Genomic DNA, 20744 nt, shown 5'->3' on the forward strand with positions numbered 1-20744 from the left:
TTATACAATCAGCCTTAAAAGGTTTCAGCCTTGTCTTCAGCTGAGCATAGTGGGTACTCTCTACAATCTGTAGGTTTAACCATTTTTATTAGTAACTGCATTTCTGAGTCATGTGCCAAAGTTGATTGTGTTACAGTAAAGCCATCTGAAGTGTTAGCTATAATAAGCCATGTTAATTCATAATAGGATTATTAATGTTAGACATAACAAGATTATTAATATCAGGTTTTATATCAGCTATCCTCTTACTTAGTCTTAGGCATGAAGAAAGGTGAGGAGAAAATGAACTTGAGATACCTTTTTGATGTTGTTGCTTTGAAAGCATTAAATCCTAAAAGTAAATATTTAAAAACCATTATCTTCAATAATATTTTTTTTGTTCCTAAAAATTTGATTCAGTGGAGCCATGAGAAGGAGCACTTTTATCTTAATATGGACAAGTTAAATTTTGAAATGTTGCTATGGACATAGCATATAACTTTCAGTGAGAAAAAAATACACAGTAGTCTACACTCTAACATTCTTTTTTTTTTTTTTTTTACGAGCTGGTATTTACCTTATAATGATGTTATAACTTCAAATTTTTCACAGAATAGTACTAAAGAATTTAAAGACAGAAAAGTAAACAAAAATTTTTATGCCTTGCAACACTCTAAAACTGTGTTATCTAATAACAAAGAAAAAATGATTGTTACCTTCTGAATAAGATAAAAAGTAAAATACCTGAAGCATTGAACATACAACATTATTGTAAATGTCAATATTTATGGACTACTGTGAAGACAGTAGTAAAAAAGCAAGTTTTAATAAAAAATTTGAAACAGAATCATTTAAAATATAACAATTTAAATCATTGTAACTTTATGTGTTTCTTTTCTTCGACATTTTTACTTCATATGATAGTGAAGGCAACATGTTTATAAATAGGCATTCATGAATAGAGTTATATCTTACATACTCAAAATATTTATACAGAGTCTTCCACTATTCTTCTGTAAGCATTCCTATTGTCTATCTACTACTATCAATTGCAGGCTTGGAAGGCACTTTAGCAAACAGATTAACCAATTCAAAAAAAAAAGAGAAAATATATGTTATTAAGATAGACCTCTGTTAGTGGATGCTGGTTAAGAATCCAAAGAATTTTCTGAACCTTTTGTCCTATCATTTTTGTTGGCATAGTCTGTGTTCTACATTGCCCTTTGGCCATGTTAATCTTTCATTCCAATGCGTTTTCTTAGTTCAGCTGCAGTTTTTTCCAATTGGTGAATGTTCCATTGCCATTGTCTTTTATTTGACTGAAGCTTGTTCACCTGACAATGCAAACGCTTAAGAATTGCACCATATCTCTTATGTTGCACCTATTAAAAGAAGAGTACATGTCAACAGGGCTTGAGAAGGATAAGTAGTAAATGGCCATAAAGGATATTTTGACTACTCTAAAGAAGAAAACACTTGATTAGAAATTACTCACTGTAAATAATAATGGTAATAAAAATAAACAGTAATAATAACTATTCAACACTTATTACATGTTAGATACTATACTGAGAGCTTTTTAGATATAATTAAATTCTCATAATACCATATGATGTGGATAGATATTATTATCTCCATTTTTGTACAAAAAAATCTGAAGATTGAAGAGTTTAAGTAATTCAACCAAGGCTTCATAGCTAGCAAGTGATAGTGTTTGAGATCTGAATTCAAGCAAAGCACCTGTGATGGAGTGCCTTCGAGTTATCAAAATAGTTACCAGTTAGGAGAAATGGTTTCATTCCCTATATCCAGTGGTTCATTGAGACCCATCCATCTCAAAGATCCAAAAGATCATATAGTCATAATAATAAGTAGAGCAGTATATTTATGCTGAGCCAGACGGTGCTACTACACTGGAAGGCAATGAAGCACAGTGGAAAGTGCAAGGCTTTTGGTGTCAGGCCATGAGAAAGTAGAAAGGAAAAAATTCCTAATATTAGTGTTAGCTATACAAAAAATACCCAATCTTCTTTTTTAAGACAGCTTTATTGAGATATAATTCACATATCATACAATCCATCCTTTAAAGTGGACAATTCAATGGGTTTTAGTACATTCAGAGTTGTGCAACTGCTACCACAATCAATTTTTAGAACATTTACATTACCTCAAAAAGAAAGGTAGTACCCGTTAGCAGTGACTTCCCATTCCCACACCCCCACTCTTAGCACTAGACAATTACTAACCTTTTCTTTATATAGATTTGCCTATTCTGGATATTTCTTATAAGTGGAATCATACAGTATATGGTCTTTTCTGATTGGCTTCTTCAACTTAGCATAATCCTTTTAAGGGTCTACCATGTTGTGGCATGTATTAGTACTTCATTACTTTTTATTGCCAAATAATATTCCATTGTAGAATAATACCAAATTTTATTTACCCAATTCATCAGATAATGGACATTTGTTTCCAGGTTTTGCTATTATGAACAATGCTGTTATGAACATTCATGTGCAAGTTTTTGTGTGGATTTATATTTTCACTTCTATAGGGTCTATACCTAGGAGTAGAACTGAGATCACATGGTAATTCTATGTTCAACCACTTGAGGAATTGCCAGACTGTTTTCCATAGTGACGGCACCATTTTTACATTCCCATGATTCCTGTGTGAGGGTTCAAATTTCTCCACATCTTGAATCTCCTCTCTGCTTTTCCCCCAGCAAAGGATACTTCCTGTTTCCAAGCTCCTCCCTCAGCATGGCTTCTCTACTTTTATTATGCCATGGGTTCTTTCGACAGTATGGTGAAGACTATGGACTCCTTAGAATAATGTTTTTAATGCATCAAATAAAACATGCACAATTACAAAGGAAATCAATTATATTGAAACACAACTCTGCAGCAGTAGCAGAGGAACAGGGACCAAGACACTCTAAGTATTCCAAAGTACTGCTGTAAAAATTAAGTGAAAACTTGTCAACTAAAAATTCACATAAATTTCTATAAACTTTGTCTTTTTAAGTCTCCAGTTTTTGTTAATTCTGTAAATTCAGATAATTCATTGAAATTGGTGAACCAGGCCTACTGGTATGTTGGCAAAATAAAAAAATGACTTGAAAAGGATTAGAAATAAATTAGTTTAAATTGAAACATCATATTAGATATGAAGCTATATTCAAAAGAAGATTTTTTAAACATTGAATATATTTCTATTTAAAAATATATATTCACTATACATATTTATATATGATATATATTCATTGGTATATTCAATAGAATATATTCATAGGGAGAGCATAATAACTAAATATGCCCATACTCCTGTTCATAAAATATATTCATAGAAATAAAATAACTAAAACAAATTTTTGGTTAATCAATACATTTGGTCAGTTGCACAGTAGCATATTTCTAAAATTATTCTTCATTAGTTAAGCTATGAAACTAATAGACAATGGATCAGAGTAGAAATGTGCAAAGTCCCCTCCCAGATCACCAGTCATGGCTAGATGTCACAGATGATATTAATGTAGCTAAAGAAAGAATGTATCTAAAGAAAGAATATCTTCAGAAGAGGTTTTGTGAAGAATGTAGTACATACATAGGAAGGTGAAGGAGTCATGCACTGGTAGTGTCTATTTATCTGACACAAGTATAACTCTGTTATGGAGATTGGCTTGAGCGCCCAGAGCCAGAGGCCAAGAACAGTCAAACTCAGATGATTGACTTGATTTCCATGCTCACTAACTAAAAATTTGTGATAATTTGGTTTCCACTGTAGTTTCCTTATAAGGAAGAAGAAGCACTAATGACTGACATAAGTTATCTGGTTTCCTTGAGAGTTTTATTATTGTAAATTAATAAACTGGTATTTGAGTTTCATACATCAGTTTCTTGTGAACTCTACTAGCATCTCTCCAGGTCTACTGAACACTGGGACACTAACAAGATTAAATTTCTAAGTTCACAAGGCTAAAAGGCAGTTTTGACCAAAAAGTGACTTTTTTTCACATGCCAATATTTCATTTATCTTATTTTGTTTTATTTGAATTCCAGTTAACATTTAGTGTTATATTAGTTTCACGCGTATAATATAGTGATTCAACAATTCCATATGTCACCCAGTGCTCATCACCACAGGTACACTCCTTAATCCCCATCACCTATTTCACCTGTCACCCACCCACCTCCCCTCTGGTAACTAATGGAATTTAATAAAAACTTGAAACTAAACAAACAAACACAACCAAATAAAACATCTCACACACACACACACACACACACACACACACGTCACCACCACCAACCACCACCACCACCAAATGAGCAAAGGGAAAAAAGAAGAGGGAGAGACAAGAAGTGACTTTATAAAGGCAACGGTCGCATTGTGAGCCTTCTTGAAAGACAGGCATTTGTTCAGCCTCTACTGGTAACATTGAGACTTTGATATGTATCTTAATATTCAAATTTGAATATCTGTAGGCACTAAGGATGTAAATGGTTCTGTATAGAACATAACTTTTTGCCTCTAGGAAGTGGATGGGCTACTAATCTCATTAATTACTGTTGCTGGCTAGGCAGAACTAAGAGCAATAGTGAAGGAGGGGTGGTGCCCACAAAACACAGTGGCAAAAAGAAAGCAAAGCCCTGTATAAGCCAAATCTCATCTCATTCACTACTTTTTTTTGTTGTTGTTCCCTCCATTCTAGCCACACTGTTCTATTCTCTGAGCCAACGTATGTTCTCATCTTAAGACCTTTACACTTGCTTTTTCTTTTTCCTGGAAAGCTCTTCCTCAGATCTGCATGCCTCTCCTTCACTTCTTTTAGGATTTTGCTGAAAGAGACCTACTCAGTAAAGATTTTGATGGCTGCAAGATCTAATATTTCACCTTCTCTCTCCCTGCAATACATGTATTACATATTCCCTTCTCTGCTCCATTTTTTTGTTGTTGTTCTTAACCCTATCCTTAGCTAACATGCTGTATGTCTTACACATCTTGTTTAGGTCTGTCTCTTCAACTAGAAGGCAAGTTCATGAAGACATATATTAGAAAGGGTTTTATGAAGAATGTAGCACACACATAGAAAAGTGAAGGAGTCATGTGCTATTTTATTCACCACTCTATTGTCAGAGCCTAAAAGAGTAACTAGCACATAGTATGAGCTCAATAAGTAAGTTGAATAAATTACTGAATAAATATATGAATAGTTGGAAACCAAATGACTGCTACCCTACTTTGAGAAGAATGTTATATAAAATATATTACTAAATTCTGTATTGTTCAGAATGTAACAAAGACTCCTAAAATGTCATTGTTTTACCATGGAGAAAATGCTGCACTTAAAAGACTTGGAGCTTACTGGTTACCATTTGAACATGTCCTGTAACTTCTCTTCTGGTTGTTTAATCTAAAATTATGGTTAAATATATTTATGGAAGTATAAATACACAGATTTTTAAGGCTATGGTTAAATGACTTTTGACAAATGTATACACCCATGTTGTGTGTGTCAGTATTTCATTCTTTTTATCACTGAATAGTATTCCATAACATGGAAATTCCTCAATTTGTTTATCCATTCTCTTTTCGAGGGACATTTGTAGTGTTTCTCTTTTGGGGCTATTATGAATAAAGCTTCTATGAATATTCATATGCAAGTTTTATTTTAAGACATATGTTTTCTTTTTTCTTGAGTAAACACGTAGGGATGGAATTGTTGAAACATACAATAAGTATGTGCTAACTTTTTAATAAACTGCCAAACCATTTTCTAAAGCAGTTGCACCATTTTATAATCTCACCAAAAATGCAAGAGATTTTCAGTTGCTCCACACCCTTGACATTTGGTATTATCATTCATTGTAATTTTAACCTTTCTATTGGTTATGAAATATCATACTGTGGTTTTAATTTTCACTTCCTTGGTGGTTAAAGATGCTGAGCATCTTTTCATGTACTTACTGGCCATCCTATGTCTTCTATGAAATTTGTTTATATCTTTTGCTCATTTTTAAAATGGATTGTTAAGAGTTCTTTATATATAGGCCTTTGATATGTCTTCTCTCAGCTATATGTATTGCAAATATTTTTACTCCTATGATTTTGTCTTTTCATTCCTTTTTTTTTAAGTGGGGGGAGGGGGTGGTGGGTGGGTGTGGAGGGAGAGGCAGAGAGAGAATCCTTTTCTTTTTATATATAACGATTTTATTTATTTTTTGACAGAGAGAGAGACAGCGAGAGAGGGAACACAAGCAGGGGGAGTGGGGGAGGGAGAAGCAGGCTTCCTACTGAGCAAGGAGCCCGATGTGGGGCTAGATCCCAGGACCCTGGGATCATGACCCAAGCCGAAGGCAGATGCCTAACGACTGAGCCACCTAGGTGCCCCAGCAGAGAGAGAATCTTAAGCAGGCTCCCTGTTGGGGGTAGGGCTCAATCTCACAACCCAGAGATCACGGTCTGAGCCAAAATCAAGAGTTGGATGCTTAACCAACTGAGCCACCCCAGGCACCTCTATCTTTTCATTTTCTTGAGAGCATCTTTTGAAGAATGAGGTTTCAAAGTTTAAGGTCCAATGTATCAATTTTTTCCATTATGGTTAGTGCATTTTGTGTTCTAAGAAATCTTTGTTTAACCCAAATCTAAATGAAGATATTCTCCTATGGTTTCTTCTAGACGCTTTACGGTTTTAGCTTTTACATTTAGATCTCAGATCTACTTCAAATGCAGTGTTATGTATGTTGTGAAGTAGGCACAGGGGTTCATTGTTTCCAGACAGATACCCAGTTGTTCCAGCACCATTTCCTTTCTTCATGGAATTATCTTGACATGTTTGTCAAATTAACAAAGTGTGATTGATTTTTGAACTGTGTTCTGTTCCATTGGTCCATTTATTTATTCTTTCACCAATACTACAGTTTCTTAATAATTGTAGCTTCATAATAAATCTTAATATCAGGGCAGTATTACAACTTTATTCTTCTTTTTCAAGTTTGTTTTAGCTAACTAGATCCTTTGCATTTGTGTATAAATTTTAGAACAGCTTGTAAATTTCTACAAAAAATATCTACTGGGATTTTTTTATGGAATGGTGTTGAACCTATAGATCATTTTTGGAGAAAGTTGACACTAAAATATTGAGTTTTATAAATCATGAACATATTATATCATTCCATTTATTGTTCTTTAATTTCTCATTAGTATTTTTATTATAGAAGTTTTATAGATTTTTTCATTAAATTTCTTAGCAAATATTTTATGTTCTTTAGTGTCAATGAAGAGTTTTATTTTATTCATTTCACTTTTCAGTTGCTTGTTGCTACTTCATGGAATCTATATAGAATGGAAATAGAATAGAAAAAAATACAATTGATTTTTTGTTTTAACCTTTTATCCTGTGACCTTACTAAATTTACTTGCTTATTAGTCTTTTTGTAGATTCTTTAGGAATCTACATAAGCAATCATGCTGTCTGTAAATATAATTTTACTTCTTTACAATCTTTATGCCTTATTTTCTCTTGCCTTATAGCACTGATTAGGATCTCTAATATGATGTTTTAGGTAGGATAATACATCTTTGCCTTGTTTCCTATCTTTGGGGGAAAATCATTGAACATTTTGTAGTAAACATGATGTTGTTAGCTGTAAGTTGTTTTATAGATGCCCTTAATTAGGCTGAGAAAGTTTCCTAGAATTCTATTCTTAATTTGCTGAGCGTTGTTATTATGAATGGTGTTGAAATTTGTCTAATGCTGTTTCTGCAACTATCAAATTATTTCTTTTTAACTCCTTCAATTTTGTTAATGTACTGAATTACATTGTTTACTTTTTGAAAAGTGAAAATCAAAACTCTCTCTATATATATATAGGTAAATACAATAGACAAATGGAGAGGTCATAGCTAATGGGTATGGAATTTCTGTTTTGAGGTGATGAAAATTTCTAAAATTAACTGAAGTAATGGTTACAAATTATCTGTGAATATACCAAATATCACTGAATTGTGCACTTTCAATGGGTGAATTGTATCTCAATAAAGTTGTTTTTAAAAATCAGAATAGTGGTAGCCTAAGGAAAGGGGCACAAAAGAATTTCCTAAGCACAAATGGGCAAGTTTTACATCTTGATCTAGGTAATGGTAACATGGGTGTAAATATATATCTTAGTCAAAATTAATCAAACTAAACCTTTTAATTTGTGTACTTACTCTTATAATTATACCTCAATAAAGAAGATTAGAGTAAAAAATTAATAGGTAATCTCAAATTCCTTTCCAAAATGCTTTTTACCAATTTACATTCATACCAATAGTATATTAAAATTCAAGTGCTCCACATATTACCAACTATAATATTGATAATCTGAGGGACTAAATATGGAACCCCATTGTGGTTTTAATTATTAGTCTGCTATTATTAATTAGGTTAGTGATTTTTCCCATTATTTTTTAAATATTCATGTTTCAAAAAATAAGACTTTTCATATCATTTACTCAATGTTCTATTGGTTTGTTTGACATCTTATCTCTTAGTCACTTATATAAATCACAAATACCTTCTCTCAAAATGAGTATTCTCTTCTCTATTGTTATGGTGCATTTATTATTAATAATTAGAAATTTATGATATTGTCAAAAGTAATATTTAATCATGCAGTTTGAGTGTGTGTCTTTTAAAAGAAATACTTCTCTGACATAAGTGGGTAAGTTTGTCTCTTATACTGTCTTTAATCTTCCTGGAAATGGTTATATGTGTGTGTTATAAGACAGAAATACAATTTTATTTCTAAATTTGCTTTATTTTTCCATATGGCTAACCTATTTCGTTTGTACCATTTATGAATGATTATATCTGTATTCTTATTTCTATTTCATTAGTCGTTTTATTTCTATTTTGATGCCACTGATAGTGTCTTACTATTTATAATTTTATAATAAATCTTGATCTAGAAGGTAAAAAAAAATCACTTATTCAGATTACTAGAAAAATGTAAGATAAAGTAATGATGTTTCTTAGATAAATGTTTTGTAAAGGTGAGGATTTTTATCTTCAAATTCCTCAGATGCTTTCCTATTGTGACAAATTAGCCATAAGCAAATTAGTCACAAGCAAATGCATCTTTTTAGTTTTCAAATTAATGTCTTAAGGGTGAAAATTATTTATTTGCCCTCAACAACAGATTCTTTTCCATTTTTGTTCTCCATTCATTTAAATAATAATGACCATAGAAGTCTACTAGTGGTACCCCAAATTTAATCTCACTTTCAGTTTTGCATATCAGTTTTTTTTTTATTCTTAATAACAGAAAATATAAAGTCAGAGAGGTTTAGAATACTAATGACTTCCATTGTCTCTTACTCTATTTTAAGGAGTTTCTGATGTCTCTCTAGTAATGGTCATCCTTTTTGACTTGATAATCTCTGCTTTCTAGACATTAATTAAGAACCAAGGTGTTGGTGGAATGAGACCTACAATAATTCTAGGCCACATTTTAAGAATGAGTGCTTGCTTTGTTTGAATACATTTCACATATTTAAGTATCTAAATGAGGGAGTTATCTCTATTAATGATTTGAACTTTACTACTTTTTATAGTTCTTTTTTGTTCTCTAGCTGTTTTAGAAATTGAGAGTAAACTATGGAAATTATAAATACGGTATAAGCTTAAGAAATGATACCATAAAACATTGAAATCAGATAATTAAGACTTACCTCTATTTCTTTTCTTAATTTTTCATGTGTCTTTTTTTCTTCTTCAAGAAAACAAGTTTTTTCAGTGATAGATTCTTTTACAGTTATAATTTTATCCTTTAACTTTGTAATGTCTTCCTGTATGTTTATAAAGTTTAAAATATACAAGTCAAACAATGAATGGTCAATATAAGTCCAACATTTTCAGTATTTCTATAATTAAAAAAAACTAACCATCACATTTAATTTCAGTAAGCAGGATTAGAATATTACTTTTATAGGTACAAATAAAGAACTGTTATTCAAACAAATAAACCTTTGATTTAAAAACTTAAAATTAAAACTAAATGCAAGTAAGATATAAAAAAAAGTGGTAGTCATACTGGCCATTGCCCAGCAACAGAAACTCATAATACAGTAAATGTTAATTAAATTGAATTTAAATTAAAAAAATAATAAAATAAAAATCTTAAATTAAAACTAAATGTAAATAAGACATAAGAAAAGTGGTAGTCATAGTGGCAATTGCCCAGTAACAGTATAAAGGATACTTTTAAATTCTCTAGCAAGAAATGACAGATATTTTAAGTTTATATCTCCTATTGCCTTCAAAAAATAGTATTAAAAAAAGAAAAATTATTAAGGTACAATTATTAATTGTTATTGTTTGTATAATAGCATTAAGCATACAAAATTGATTTGAATTGGTCAGATCCATTAGCCTAAGAAGATAGGGCTTCAACATTTTTGTGAGTCACACTTTCTGAAAAAATGGATTAATTGTTCACTGCAATTTTGTTTGACCATATATTTTTATTAATCCACTGAGGATTTGAGAACAACTCCCTTATGTATTTGTACATTTGGTGTAGTTGTTACATAACTCATGTATTTAAGTTTTTAAAAGTTGTGAAAATAGTTTCTGAATCTAGTTAAGGCAGCTATGGACATTTTACTAATGATAAATGTATTACTTAGTAAGTGTACTTGCAAAAAAGGAGTAATAGAAAAAGTTATGATAAGTGGTATTTCAAACCTGTATTTCTTTTATGCGATTTCCGTCTGGATTTTGGAGATTTTGCATAAGTTCCTCTTTCGTTGTTTTTAGTTTTTTAACAAGATCTCGTTTTTCATGTAGTGCAGTCATGAATGACCATTTGCTTTCTACCTCCCCCAAACTATCTTTATGCTCTTTTATTTTTGCATAATATTCATTATATCTTATCATGTGTTCCTCAAAGTCTTCTTGGGCTGCTTCTATGTCAAATTTAAGCTTGACATTTTCTGTATGTAAGGATTTGATTTGAGTTTCCAGGTTCCCACATTGAAGTTTGGCATGCTCTATGGCAGCATCTTGCTGATAAATCTGCCTTTCTGTTTCTTTAGTTTCTGCAGAGACAGATGCTATTTGTTTTTCAAGCTTATGGAGTTCATTCTGTAAAATATTTCAATATTATTATTATTAATTCATGATATTCAACATTAAGAATGTTATTGTTTTGATCCATAAGTCTGTAGTAAAATCACAACATAAAAAATACATATCAGATATAGAAAAATTGATATACAATAAAAGGAACCATTCAATAAGTAACAAAATTATTTTATAATGTTGGAGGGAGCCCAGAGTTATATATTTTTTACTTTTTAATGTTTATCTAATTCAAAATATTAAAATTTTATCATTTGTACCTCAAACTCAACAGGAGATTGAAGAAAAGAATAGTAGCAACTCTCTGAACAAAAAAGCGACCACTTTCTGGAAGGTAGGACATAGAAGTGAATCTGAGTTGATATATGGGAAGACAGACCGCAGGGGGAGGGAGCCTCCATCAGCTGCTACCAGCAAGCAATAGAGCAGTGGAGCACAAAATCAGAAATTTTAGAAGTTTGCTCCACTGAGGGACATCACTCCACTGGCTAAGCGGGGGATGGAACCCTCGCTGGGACAGTGTGGTCTCGGGACCCTTGGGGTCACAGAAAGACTGGGGGTGCCTGAGTACGGCAGAGCTCCCAGGTATCGGAGCAGGGAAGCAGGCTGCAAAGACGGAGCCGAGGAGTGGGCTCTCAGCTCAGGGTGGCCATAAACCGTGATCCACGGCATAGTCTGGCCACTGCTCTTCCAGCAGGGACCCAACAAGTGGCAGATCTGGGGAGACTCACTCCTCTTCCTCCCCTGGGAGGAGCGGCATGGGAGCGCACTGCAGGAATCTGCTGGGTTTGGAGACTCCACACAGGGTCGGGTGCCAGAGATAGAAATGCTCAGTCACGGTGAGCACGGAGTGCAGCCAGAGACCAGGGAGACAGGAGTGACTGACTGCTTTTCTCTGAGGGCACACTGAGGAGTGGGGCCCTGAGCTCTAGGCTCCTCCGGGACCAGAGATTGGGAGGCCGCCATTTTCACTCTCGTCCTCCAAAGCTGTACGGAAAGCTTGCAGGGAACAAAAGATACTGAGAGCAAACCCGAGCAGATTACTTAGCCTGGCCTCTGGCAAGGGCAGGGCAGTTCTGCCTCAGGCAAAGACATTTGAGAATCACTGCAACAGGCCCCTCCCCCAGAAGATCAGCAAGAACAGCCAGCCAAGACCAAGTTTACCAATCAATGAGAATGGCAAAACCCCAGCACTAGGGGAATACAGCACATAGACTTCATGGCTTTTTTCCCCATGATTCTTTAGTCTTTCAAAGTTAATTTTTTAAATTTTACTTTTTTCTTTTTCTACTTTTTTAGTTGAATTTTTCTTCTTTCCTTTTTCAATCAACATCTTATCATTCCTTTTTTAAAATCTTTTCTAATTTTTCATTTTTACAGTCATATTCTATCTCTTCATTGTATTTAATCTTACTTTTTGTATATATATAAGCTTCTCTTTCTTTAAAATTTTGGGATACAGTTTCTTCTAACAGACCAAAATATACCCTAAATCTAGTGTATGACGTTATTCTAGTCTCCTGTCTATTCACATTCTCTTTTTTTAAAAATTTTTTTCATTCTTTTTTCAACCAACTTATCCTTTTTTAAAACCTTTTTAAATTTTCATCTTCACAGTCATATTCTATCACTTCATCAAATTTACCCTTATTTTTGTATATATATATATGTTTTTCTTTCTTTAAATTTTTGGGAGGCAATTTCTTCTAACAGACCAAAATACACCCAAAATCTAGTGTGTGGCTCTGTTATTTTCACCAGCCGGATCATATTCATTTTTTCCTCCCTTTTCCTTTCCCCCAGGTTTCAGGTCTCTTCTGATTTGTTTAGTGTATATTTTTCTGGGGCCATTGTTACCTTTTTAGCATTTTTTTAGCATTTTGTTCTCTCATTCATCTATTCTCCTCTGGACAAAATACAAGATGGAAAAACTCACCTCACAAAAAAGAACAAGAGGCAAGAGGCAGTACCGACTGCCAGAGACCTAATCAATACAGACATTAGTAAGATGTTGGTACTAGAGTTCAGAATGACGATTATAAAGATACTAGCTAGGCTTGAAAAAAGCATAGAAGATACCAGAGAATCCCCTTCTGGAGAAATAAAAGAACTAAAATCTAACCAAGTCGAAATAAAAAAGGCTATTAATGAGCTACAATAAAAAATGGAGGCTCTAACTGCTAGGATAAATGAGGCAGAAGAGAGAATCAATGATATAGAAGATCAAATGATGGAGAATAAAGAGGCTGAGAAAAAGATAAACAACTACTGGATCACGGGGCAGAATTTGAGAGATAAGTGATACCATAAAGTGAAACAACATTAGAATAATTGGGATCCCAGAAGAAGAAGAAAGAGAGAGAGGGGCAGAAAGTATATTGGAGCAAATTATAGCAGAGAACTTCCTTAATTTGGGGAAGGAAATAGGCATCAACATCCAGGAGGCACAGAGAACCCCCCTCAAAATCAATAAAAATAGGTCAACACCCCAACATCTAATAGTAAAACTCACAAGTCTCGGAGACAAAGAGAAAATCCTGAAAGCAGCTCAGGACAAGAGGTCTGTAACCCCCATGGCAGAAACATTAGATTGGCAGCAGACCTATCCACAGAGACCTGGCAGGCCAGAAAGGACTGGCATGATATATTCAGAGCACTAAATGAGAAAAATAGGCAGCCAAGAACACTATATCCAGCTAGGCTGTCACTGAAAATAGAAGGAGAGATAAAAAGCTTCCAGGACAAACAAAAACTACTTTTAGTAGTTTTTGTGAACACCAAACCAGCCCTACAAGAAATATTGAAAGGGGTCTTCTAAGCAAAGAAAGAGCCTAAAAGTAACATAGACCAGAAAGGAACAGAGACAATATACAGTAACAGTCACTTTAAAGGCAATACAATGGCACTAAATTCATATCTTTCAAGAGTTACCCTGATTGTAAATGGGTTAAATGCCCCAATCAAAAGGAAGATGAGGAAGGACACGACATCATACTTAAAGGGTCTATCCAACAAGAAGATCTAACAATTTTAAATATCTATGCCCCTAACATGGGAGCAGCCAATTATATAAGCCAATTAAAACAAAATCAAAGAAATACATTGACAATAACACAGTAATAGTAAGGGACTTTAATACCACCCCTCACTGAAATGGACAGATCATCTAAGCAAAAGATCAACAGGTAAATAAAGGCTTTAAATGACACACTGGACCAGATGGACTTCACAGATATATTTAGAACATTCCATCCCATAGCAACAGAATACACATTCTTCTCTAGTGCCCATGGAACATTCTCTAGAATAGATCACATCCTGGGTCATAAATCAGGTCTCAACCTGTACCAAAAGATTGGGATCATTCCCTGCATATTTTCGGACCACAATGCTTTGAAACTAGAACTCAATCACAAGAGGAAAGTCGGAAAGAACTCAAATACATGGAGGCTAAAGAGCATCCTACTAAAGAATGAATGGGTCAACCAGGAAATTAAAGGAGAATTTAAAAATTCATGGAAACAAATGAAAATGAAAACACAACTGTTCAAAATCTTTGGGATGCTGCAAAGGCAGTCCTAAGAGGAAAGTACATAGCAATACAAGCTTTTCTCAAGAAACAAAAAAGGTCTCAAGTACACAACCTAACCCTACACCTAAAGGAGCTGGAGAAAGAACAGCAAATAAAGCCTAAACCTAGCAGGAGAAGAGAAGTAATAAAGATCAGAGCAGAAATCAATGAAATAGATACCAAAAGAACAGTAGAACAGATCAACGAAACTAGGAGCTGGTTCCTTGAAAGAATTAACAAGATTGATAAACCCCTGGCCAGACTTATCAAAAAGAAAAGAGAAAGGACCCAAATAAATAAAATCATGAACGGAAGAGGAGAGATCACAACCAACACCAAAGAAATACAAACAATTTTAAGAACATATTATGAGCAACTATATGCCAGCAAATTAGATAATCTGAAAGAAATGGATGCATTCCTAGAGACGTATAAACTACCAAAACTGAACCAGGAAGAAACAGAAAACCTGAACAGACCCATAACCAGTAAGGAAATTGAAGCAGTCATCAAAAATCTCCCAACAAACAAGAGCCCAGGGCCAGATGGCTTCCCAGGGGAATTCTACCAAACATTTAAAGAAGAATTAATACCTATTCTTCTGAAGCTGTTTCAAAGAATAGAAATGGAAGGAAAACTTCCAAACTCATTTTAAGAGGCCAGCATTACCTTGATCCCAAAACCAGACAAAGACCCCATCAAAAAGAAGAACTATAGACCAATATCCCTGATGAACATGGATGCAAAAATTCTCACCAAAATACTAGCCAATAGGATCCAACAGTACATTAAAAGGATTATTCAGGATTTATTCCTAGGCTGCAAGGTTGGTTCAACATCAGCAAGTCAATCAATGTGATACAATACATTAATAAAAGAAAAAGAACCATATGATCCTCTCAATAGATGCAGAAAAAGCATTTGACAAAGAACAGCATCCTTTCTTGATTAAAGCTCTTCACAGTGTAGGGATAGAGGGTACATACCTCAATATCATAAAAGCCATCTATGAAAAACCTACAGCGAGTATCATACTCAATGGGGAAAAACTGAGAGCTTTTCCCCTAAGGTCAGGAACATGGCAGGGATGTCCACTATCACCACTGCTATTCAACATAGTGCTAGAAGTCCTAGCCTCAGCAATCAGACAACAAAAAGAAATCAAAGGCATCCAAATCAGCAAAGAAGAAGTCAAACTCTCACTCTTTGCAGATGATATGATACTTTATGTGGAAAACCCAAAAGACTCCACTCCAAAACTATTAGAACTCATACAGGAATTCAGTAAAGTGGCAGGATATAAAATCAATGCAGAGAAATCAGTGGCATTTCTATACACCAATAACAAGACAGACGAAAGAGAAATTAAGGAGTCGATCCCATTTACAATTGCACCCAAAACCGTAAGATACCTAGGAATAAATTAACCAAAGGGGCAAAGATTCTGTATTCAGAAAACTATAGAATACTCATGAAAGAAATTGAGGAAGACACAAAGAAATGGAAAAACGTTCCATGCTCATGGATTGGAAGAGAAATATTGTGAAAGTGTCTATGCTACCTAGAGCAATCTACACATTTAGTGCAATCCCTATCGAAATACCATCAGCTTCTCTCAAAGAAATGGAACAAATAATCCTAAAATTTGTATGGAACCAGAGAAGACCCCGAATAGCCAGAGGAATGTTGAAAAAGAAAAGCAAAGTGGGTGGCATCACAATTCTGGATTTTAAGCTCTATTACAAAGCTGTAATCATCAAGACAGTATAGTACTGGCATAAAAACAGGCACAAAGATCAACGGAACAGAATAGAGAGCCCAGAAATAGACCCTCAACTCTGTGGTCAACTAATCTTTGACAAAGCAGGAAAGAATGTCCAATGGAAAAAAGAAAGTCTCTTCAACAAATGGTATTGGGAAAATTGGACAGCCACATGCAGAAGAATGAAACCAGACCATTTCCTTATACCACACATAAAAATAGACTCAAAATGGATGAAAGACCAAAATGTGAGACAGGAATTCCTCAAAATCCTAGAGGAGAACACAGGCAGCAACCTCTTCGACCTCAGCCACAGCAACTTCTTCCTAGATGCATCTCTGAAGGCAAGGGAAGCAAGGGTAAAAATGAAATATTGGGACTTCATCAAGATAAAAAGCTTTTGCACAGCAAAGGAAACAGTCAACAAAACCAAAAGACAACCGACAGAATGGGAGAAGATATTTGCAAATGACATATCAGATAAAGGGCTAGTATCCAAAATCTATAAAGAACTTATCAAACTCAACACCCAAAGAACAAAGAATCCAATCAAGAAATGGGCAGAAGACATGAACAGACATTTTTCCAAAGAAGACATCCAAATGGCCAAGAGACACATGAAAAAGTGCTCAACGTTACTCGGCATCAGAGAAATCCAAATCAAAACCTCAGTGAGATACCACTTCACACCAGTCAGAATGGCTAAAATTAACAAGTCAGGAAACAACAGATGTTGGCGAGGATGTGGAGAAAGGGAAACCCTCCTACACTGTTGGCGGGAATGCAAGCTGGTGCAGCCACTCCGGAAAACAGTATGGAGGTTCCTCAAAAAGTTGAAAATAGAGCTACCATATACGATCCAGCAATTGCACTACTGGGTATTTACCCCAAAGATAAAAATGTAGTGATCCGAAGGGGCAGATGCACCCCAATGTTTATAGCAGCAATGTCCACAATAGCCAAACTATGGAAAGAGCCAAGATGTCCATCAACAGATGAATGGATAAAGAAGATGTGGTATATATATACAATGGAATATTATGCAGCCATCAAAAAAAATGAAATCTTGCCATTTGCAATGATGTGGATGAAACTAGAGGGTATTATGCTAAGTGAAATAAGTCAATCAGAGAAAGACAAGTATCCTATGATCTCACTGATACGAGGAATTTGAGAAACAAGACAGAGGATCATAGAGGAAGGGAGGGAAAAATGAAACAAGACGAAACCAGACATGGAGACAAACCATAAGAGACTCTAAATCTCAGGAAACAAACTGAGGGTTGCTGGAGTGGAGGGGGGTGGGGTGGGAAGGATGGGGTGGTTGGGGGATGGACATAGGGGAGGGTAAGTACTATGGTGAGCGCTGTGAATTGTATAAGACTGCTGAATCACAGACCTGTACCCCTGAAACAAATAATACATTATATGTTAATAAAAAAATTTTAAAAATTTTATCATTTGTGTTAACATTTATTTGTAAAAGCTACTCTATAATCATTTAAATAATATATTTATGGACATCAGAAGTACTCACTGAAGAAAGATAGTATGATAAAAATGATAAAGCCCTAGGCTAAAAATCAAAAGATCTGGGTTCCAGGGCCCTTACTGCCATTTACTAGTTGGTATGATCATACAAAGCAAACTTAATTGTCCTATCCAAATCTCACTTTCTTCATTTGTAAATGAGTATAAAGATGTCTGCCTTACCTCTCTGGGACAGTTGGCATTTCTCACTAGCACAAAAGCTTTTTATCTTGAGATGACCTTATTACAGACCTACTAAATGAAGCAAAACAGAGACTCAGCAAAGTGGTAAAAGATACAACCAGGTACCAGGTGCTGCTGGATGGACTGGTCCTTCAGGGTTTGTACCAATTGTTAGAGCCCTGAATGACTGTTCATTGCAGGAAGCAGGATTTCCCTCTGGTAAAGGCTGCAGTGCAAAAAGCGATTCCTATGTACAAAATTGCCACCAAAAAAGATGTTGATGTCCAAATTGATCAGGAGGCCTACCTGCCTGAGGAAATAGCTGGTGGAGTTGAGATCTATAATGGGGATCGTAAAGTAAAAGTTTCCAATACCCTAGAAAGCCGGCTGGATCTTATAGCCCAGCAGATGATGCCAGAAGTACGGGGAGCCTTATTTGGTGCAAATGCCAACAGGAATTTTTTGGACTAAACCTTTGGGCGAGGTGGAGTTCATCCATTGCTCTCCTGCTGTCATGCAGAAGTTTCTGATATTTGAAGAAACAAGATATCTGTGTGGCTTCCTCTTCGCTCTTCTGATATTCTGTATTTATCAGTGGATCCTCTCTGTAGCTAATGCCCTTGGCCTAATTGTTAACATGAGAGAAAGTTTCACTTACTATGATCAGGAAGCCTCCTTCTTAGCTTATCTGAAAGTAGCACAACTTTCATTTGCTTCTGTAGCATGAAGGTGAGGGTATCAGATGGTGGTTACTGGAGCTTCCCTGAGTCTCTGCTCTTCCTCTCGTCTTCTGCTGTCAGTTCTCGAGTCTAGAGGGTGATGTGTCTGGTGTTCTCTGACATTCAGTCTCTGCTCTTTAGGCTTCAGATGCATGGGGGGCATGCATTCCTGCCAGCACTAGTAGCTTCACTGTTCACCTGTTTGGGCCTAGAAGCGTTTCTCATCTGTAAATGTGATTTAGAATCTAAGCCATGAATTGGTCTTATTTATTAAAACAAAAGGCTTACATGGAAAAAAAACAAAAAAAAAACAAAAACAAAAAACAAAAATACAAAATAAATAAATAAATAAATAAATAAATAAAAGTAATTATGCTGAGTGAAAGTGGTGAGACTAAAAAAATATATATGGTGAGATTCTATTTTTGTAAAATTCTTGAAAATGCAAACTTATCTTTAGAGACAGAGAGCAAATGAATGATTGTCTGGGAATGGAGAGATGGGAGAGAAGGATGGATTGCAAAGTAGCAGGAGGAAACTTGTGGGTAATGGATATGTTTATTATCTTTATTGTGATGTCTCATGAGCATAAAAGTAAGTCAAAACTCATCAATTGTAAAGTTTAAATATGTGCAGTTTATGTAAATTCTACATCAATAAATCTATAAACAAAAAAAAAAGGAGAGGGGAAGAGGAAGGGAAGGAAGAAGAAGAAAGAGGAGGGGTAAAAGGAGGAGGGTTTTGGCATGAGGAAGAAGGGGAGGAGGAGAAGGAAAACAACATCAACAAATTCTAGTGAAAGGGTAGAAACGGGTTGAAGGAGGAATTGACTAAAGCCAGGGAGAAACATTAATAGTCTATTACATTAGTCCAGGAGAGAGAAGAGATGATGACCAAATCAGTGGAAATACCATCTTTCCCCATATTGATCAATAGTGTCAATAGCCTGATCTAGCTGGCCGTGCCTATGTCCCTGTGCATCACTCATTCAATCATTTAATATTTATTGATCACCTTCATTTTACCAAGTACTATTTTAAACGCTGAGAAGATAATGGTAAAGAAGACAGACAAAGTTACTGCACCCATGGGGCTTACTTTCTAGTCAGGCGAGGCAGGCAATAAAGAAATAAACAAAAAAGGTAATTCCATTAATGGATGTGTTACAAAGGAAATACAATAATGTGTAGAGAGTAACTCAAAGAGAAGGATAGGTAACGGTTAATTTATATTTTAATTCAGGGAAGACTATTTGAAGAGTAATAATATAGCTGAATTGTGAAAGACAAAGACCCCAACAGGTAATAACTAGAGGTAGAGAAGTCCTAAGGTTGAGAGAGCAATTACAAATATCCTCAAATGAGAAGGCACTAGGAGTATTTACTAAACAGAAAGGAGGTTGGAAGAGGGGAGAGTAAAACATGAGAGGGATGGCACAGTAAATAGTGACTAGAGGATATATGACCTTATAAGCCACATTAAGGAATTTGAATTTTATTATTACTGCAATAGGAAATCACTGGAAGGTCTTGAGCAGGGAGGTAATAAGATAGGACTTATGTTTTTGAAAGATTCTTCCATCTAATATGTGGAACACGATTGTGGGAGAGAGGGAAGAATAGAAATAGGAAGACCAGGCAGGAGGCAGGCCACACTACAAAAATTGGTCAGAAGTGAATTTGGGATTTTATGTTGGAGGCCCAACTATCAAGCTTGATAGGTTGTGGGGGGATTAGGTAAAGAGAAGAATCAAGAATGACTTGTAGATCTTGAGTATTCGGTGTAAAGTGGTACAATTTATTGAAATCAGGAAGACTAGGGGAGGAACATGTTGCGTGTATAGATTATTCTTTTCTGAACATGTATAGTTTA

General features: G+C 34.9%; 1 protein-coding gene across 2 annotated transcripts in view; it reads right to left on the reverse strand.

Moving 5' to 3' along the window:
- Nucleotides 1-698: 698 nt before the first annotated feature.
- The window catches only part of CCDC122 (coiled-coil domain containing 122), a 34077-nt gene continuing 14031 nt past the window's right edge, over nt 699-20744 (reverse strand). For both annotated transcript variants that reach the window (XM_035003328.1, XM_035003327.1), the window contains 3 exons: nt 10712-11110; nt 9697-9813; nt 699-1361 (listed from right to left, as the gene is read on the reverse strand). In XM_035003328.1, the coding sequence (XP_034859219.1) occupies nt 1212-1361; nt 9697-9813; nt 10712-10903 (459 nt within the window). In that variant the 5' untranslated portion in view covers nt 10904-11110 and the 3' untranslated portion in view covers nt 699-1211. The remainder of the gene's footprint in view (nt 1362-9696; nt 9814-10711; nt 11111-20744) is intronic.

Source organism: Mirounga leonina, unplaced genomic scaffold (genome assembly GCF_011800145.1).
Source record: "Mirounga leonina isolate KUSES-001 unplaced genomic scaffold, KU_Mleo_1.0 Mir_127, whole genome shotgun sequence".
NCBI lineage: Eukaryota > Metazoa > Chordata > Mammalia > Carnivora > Phocidae > Mirounga > Mirounga leonina.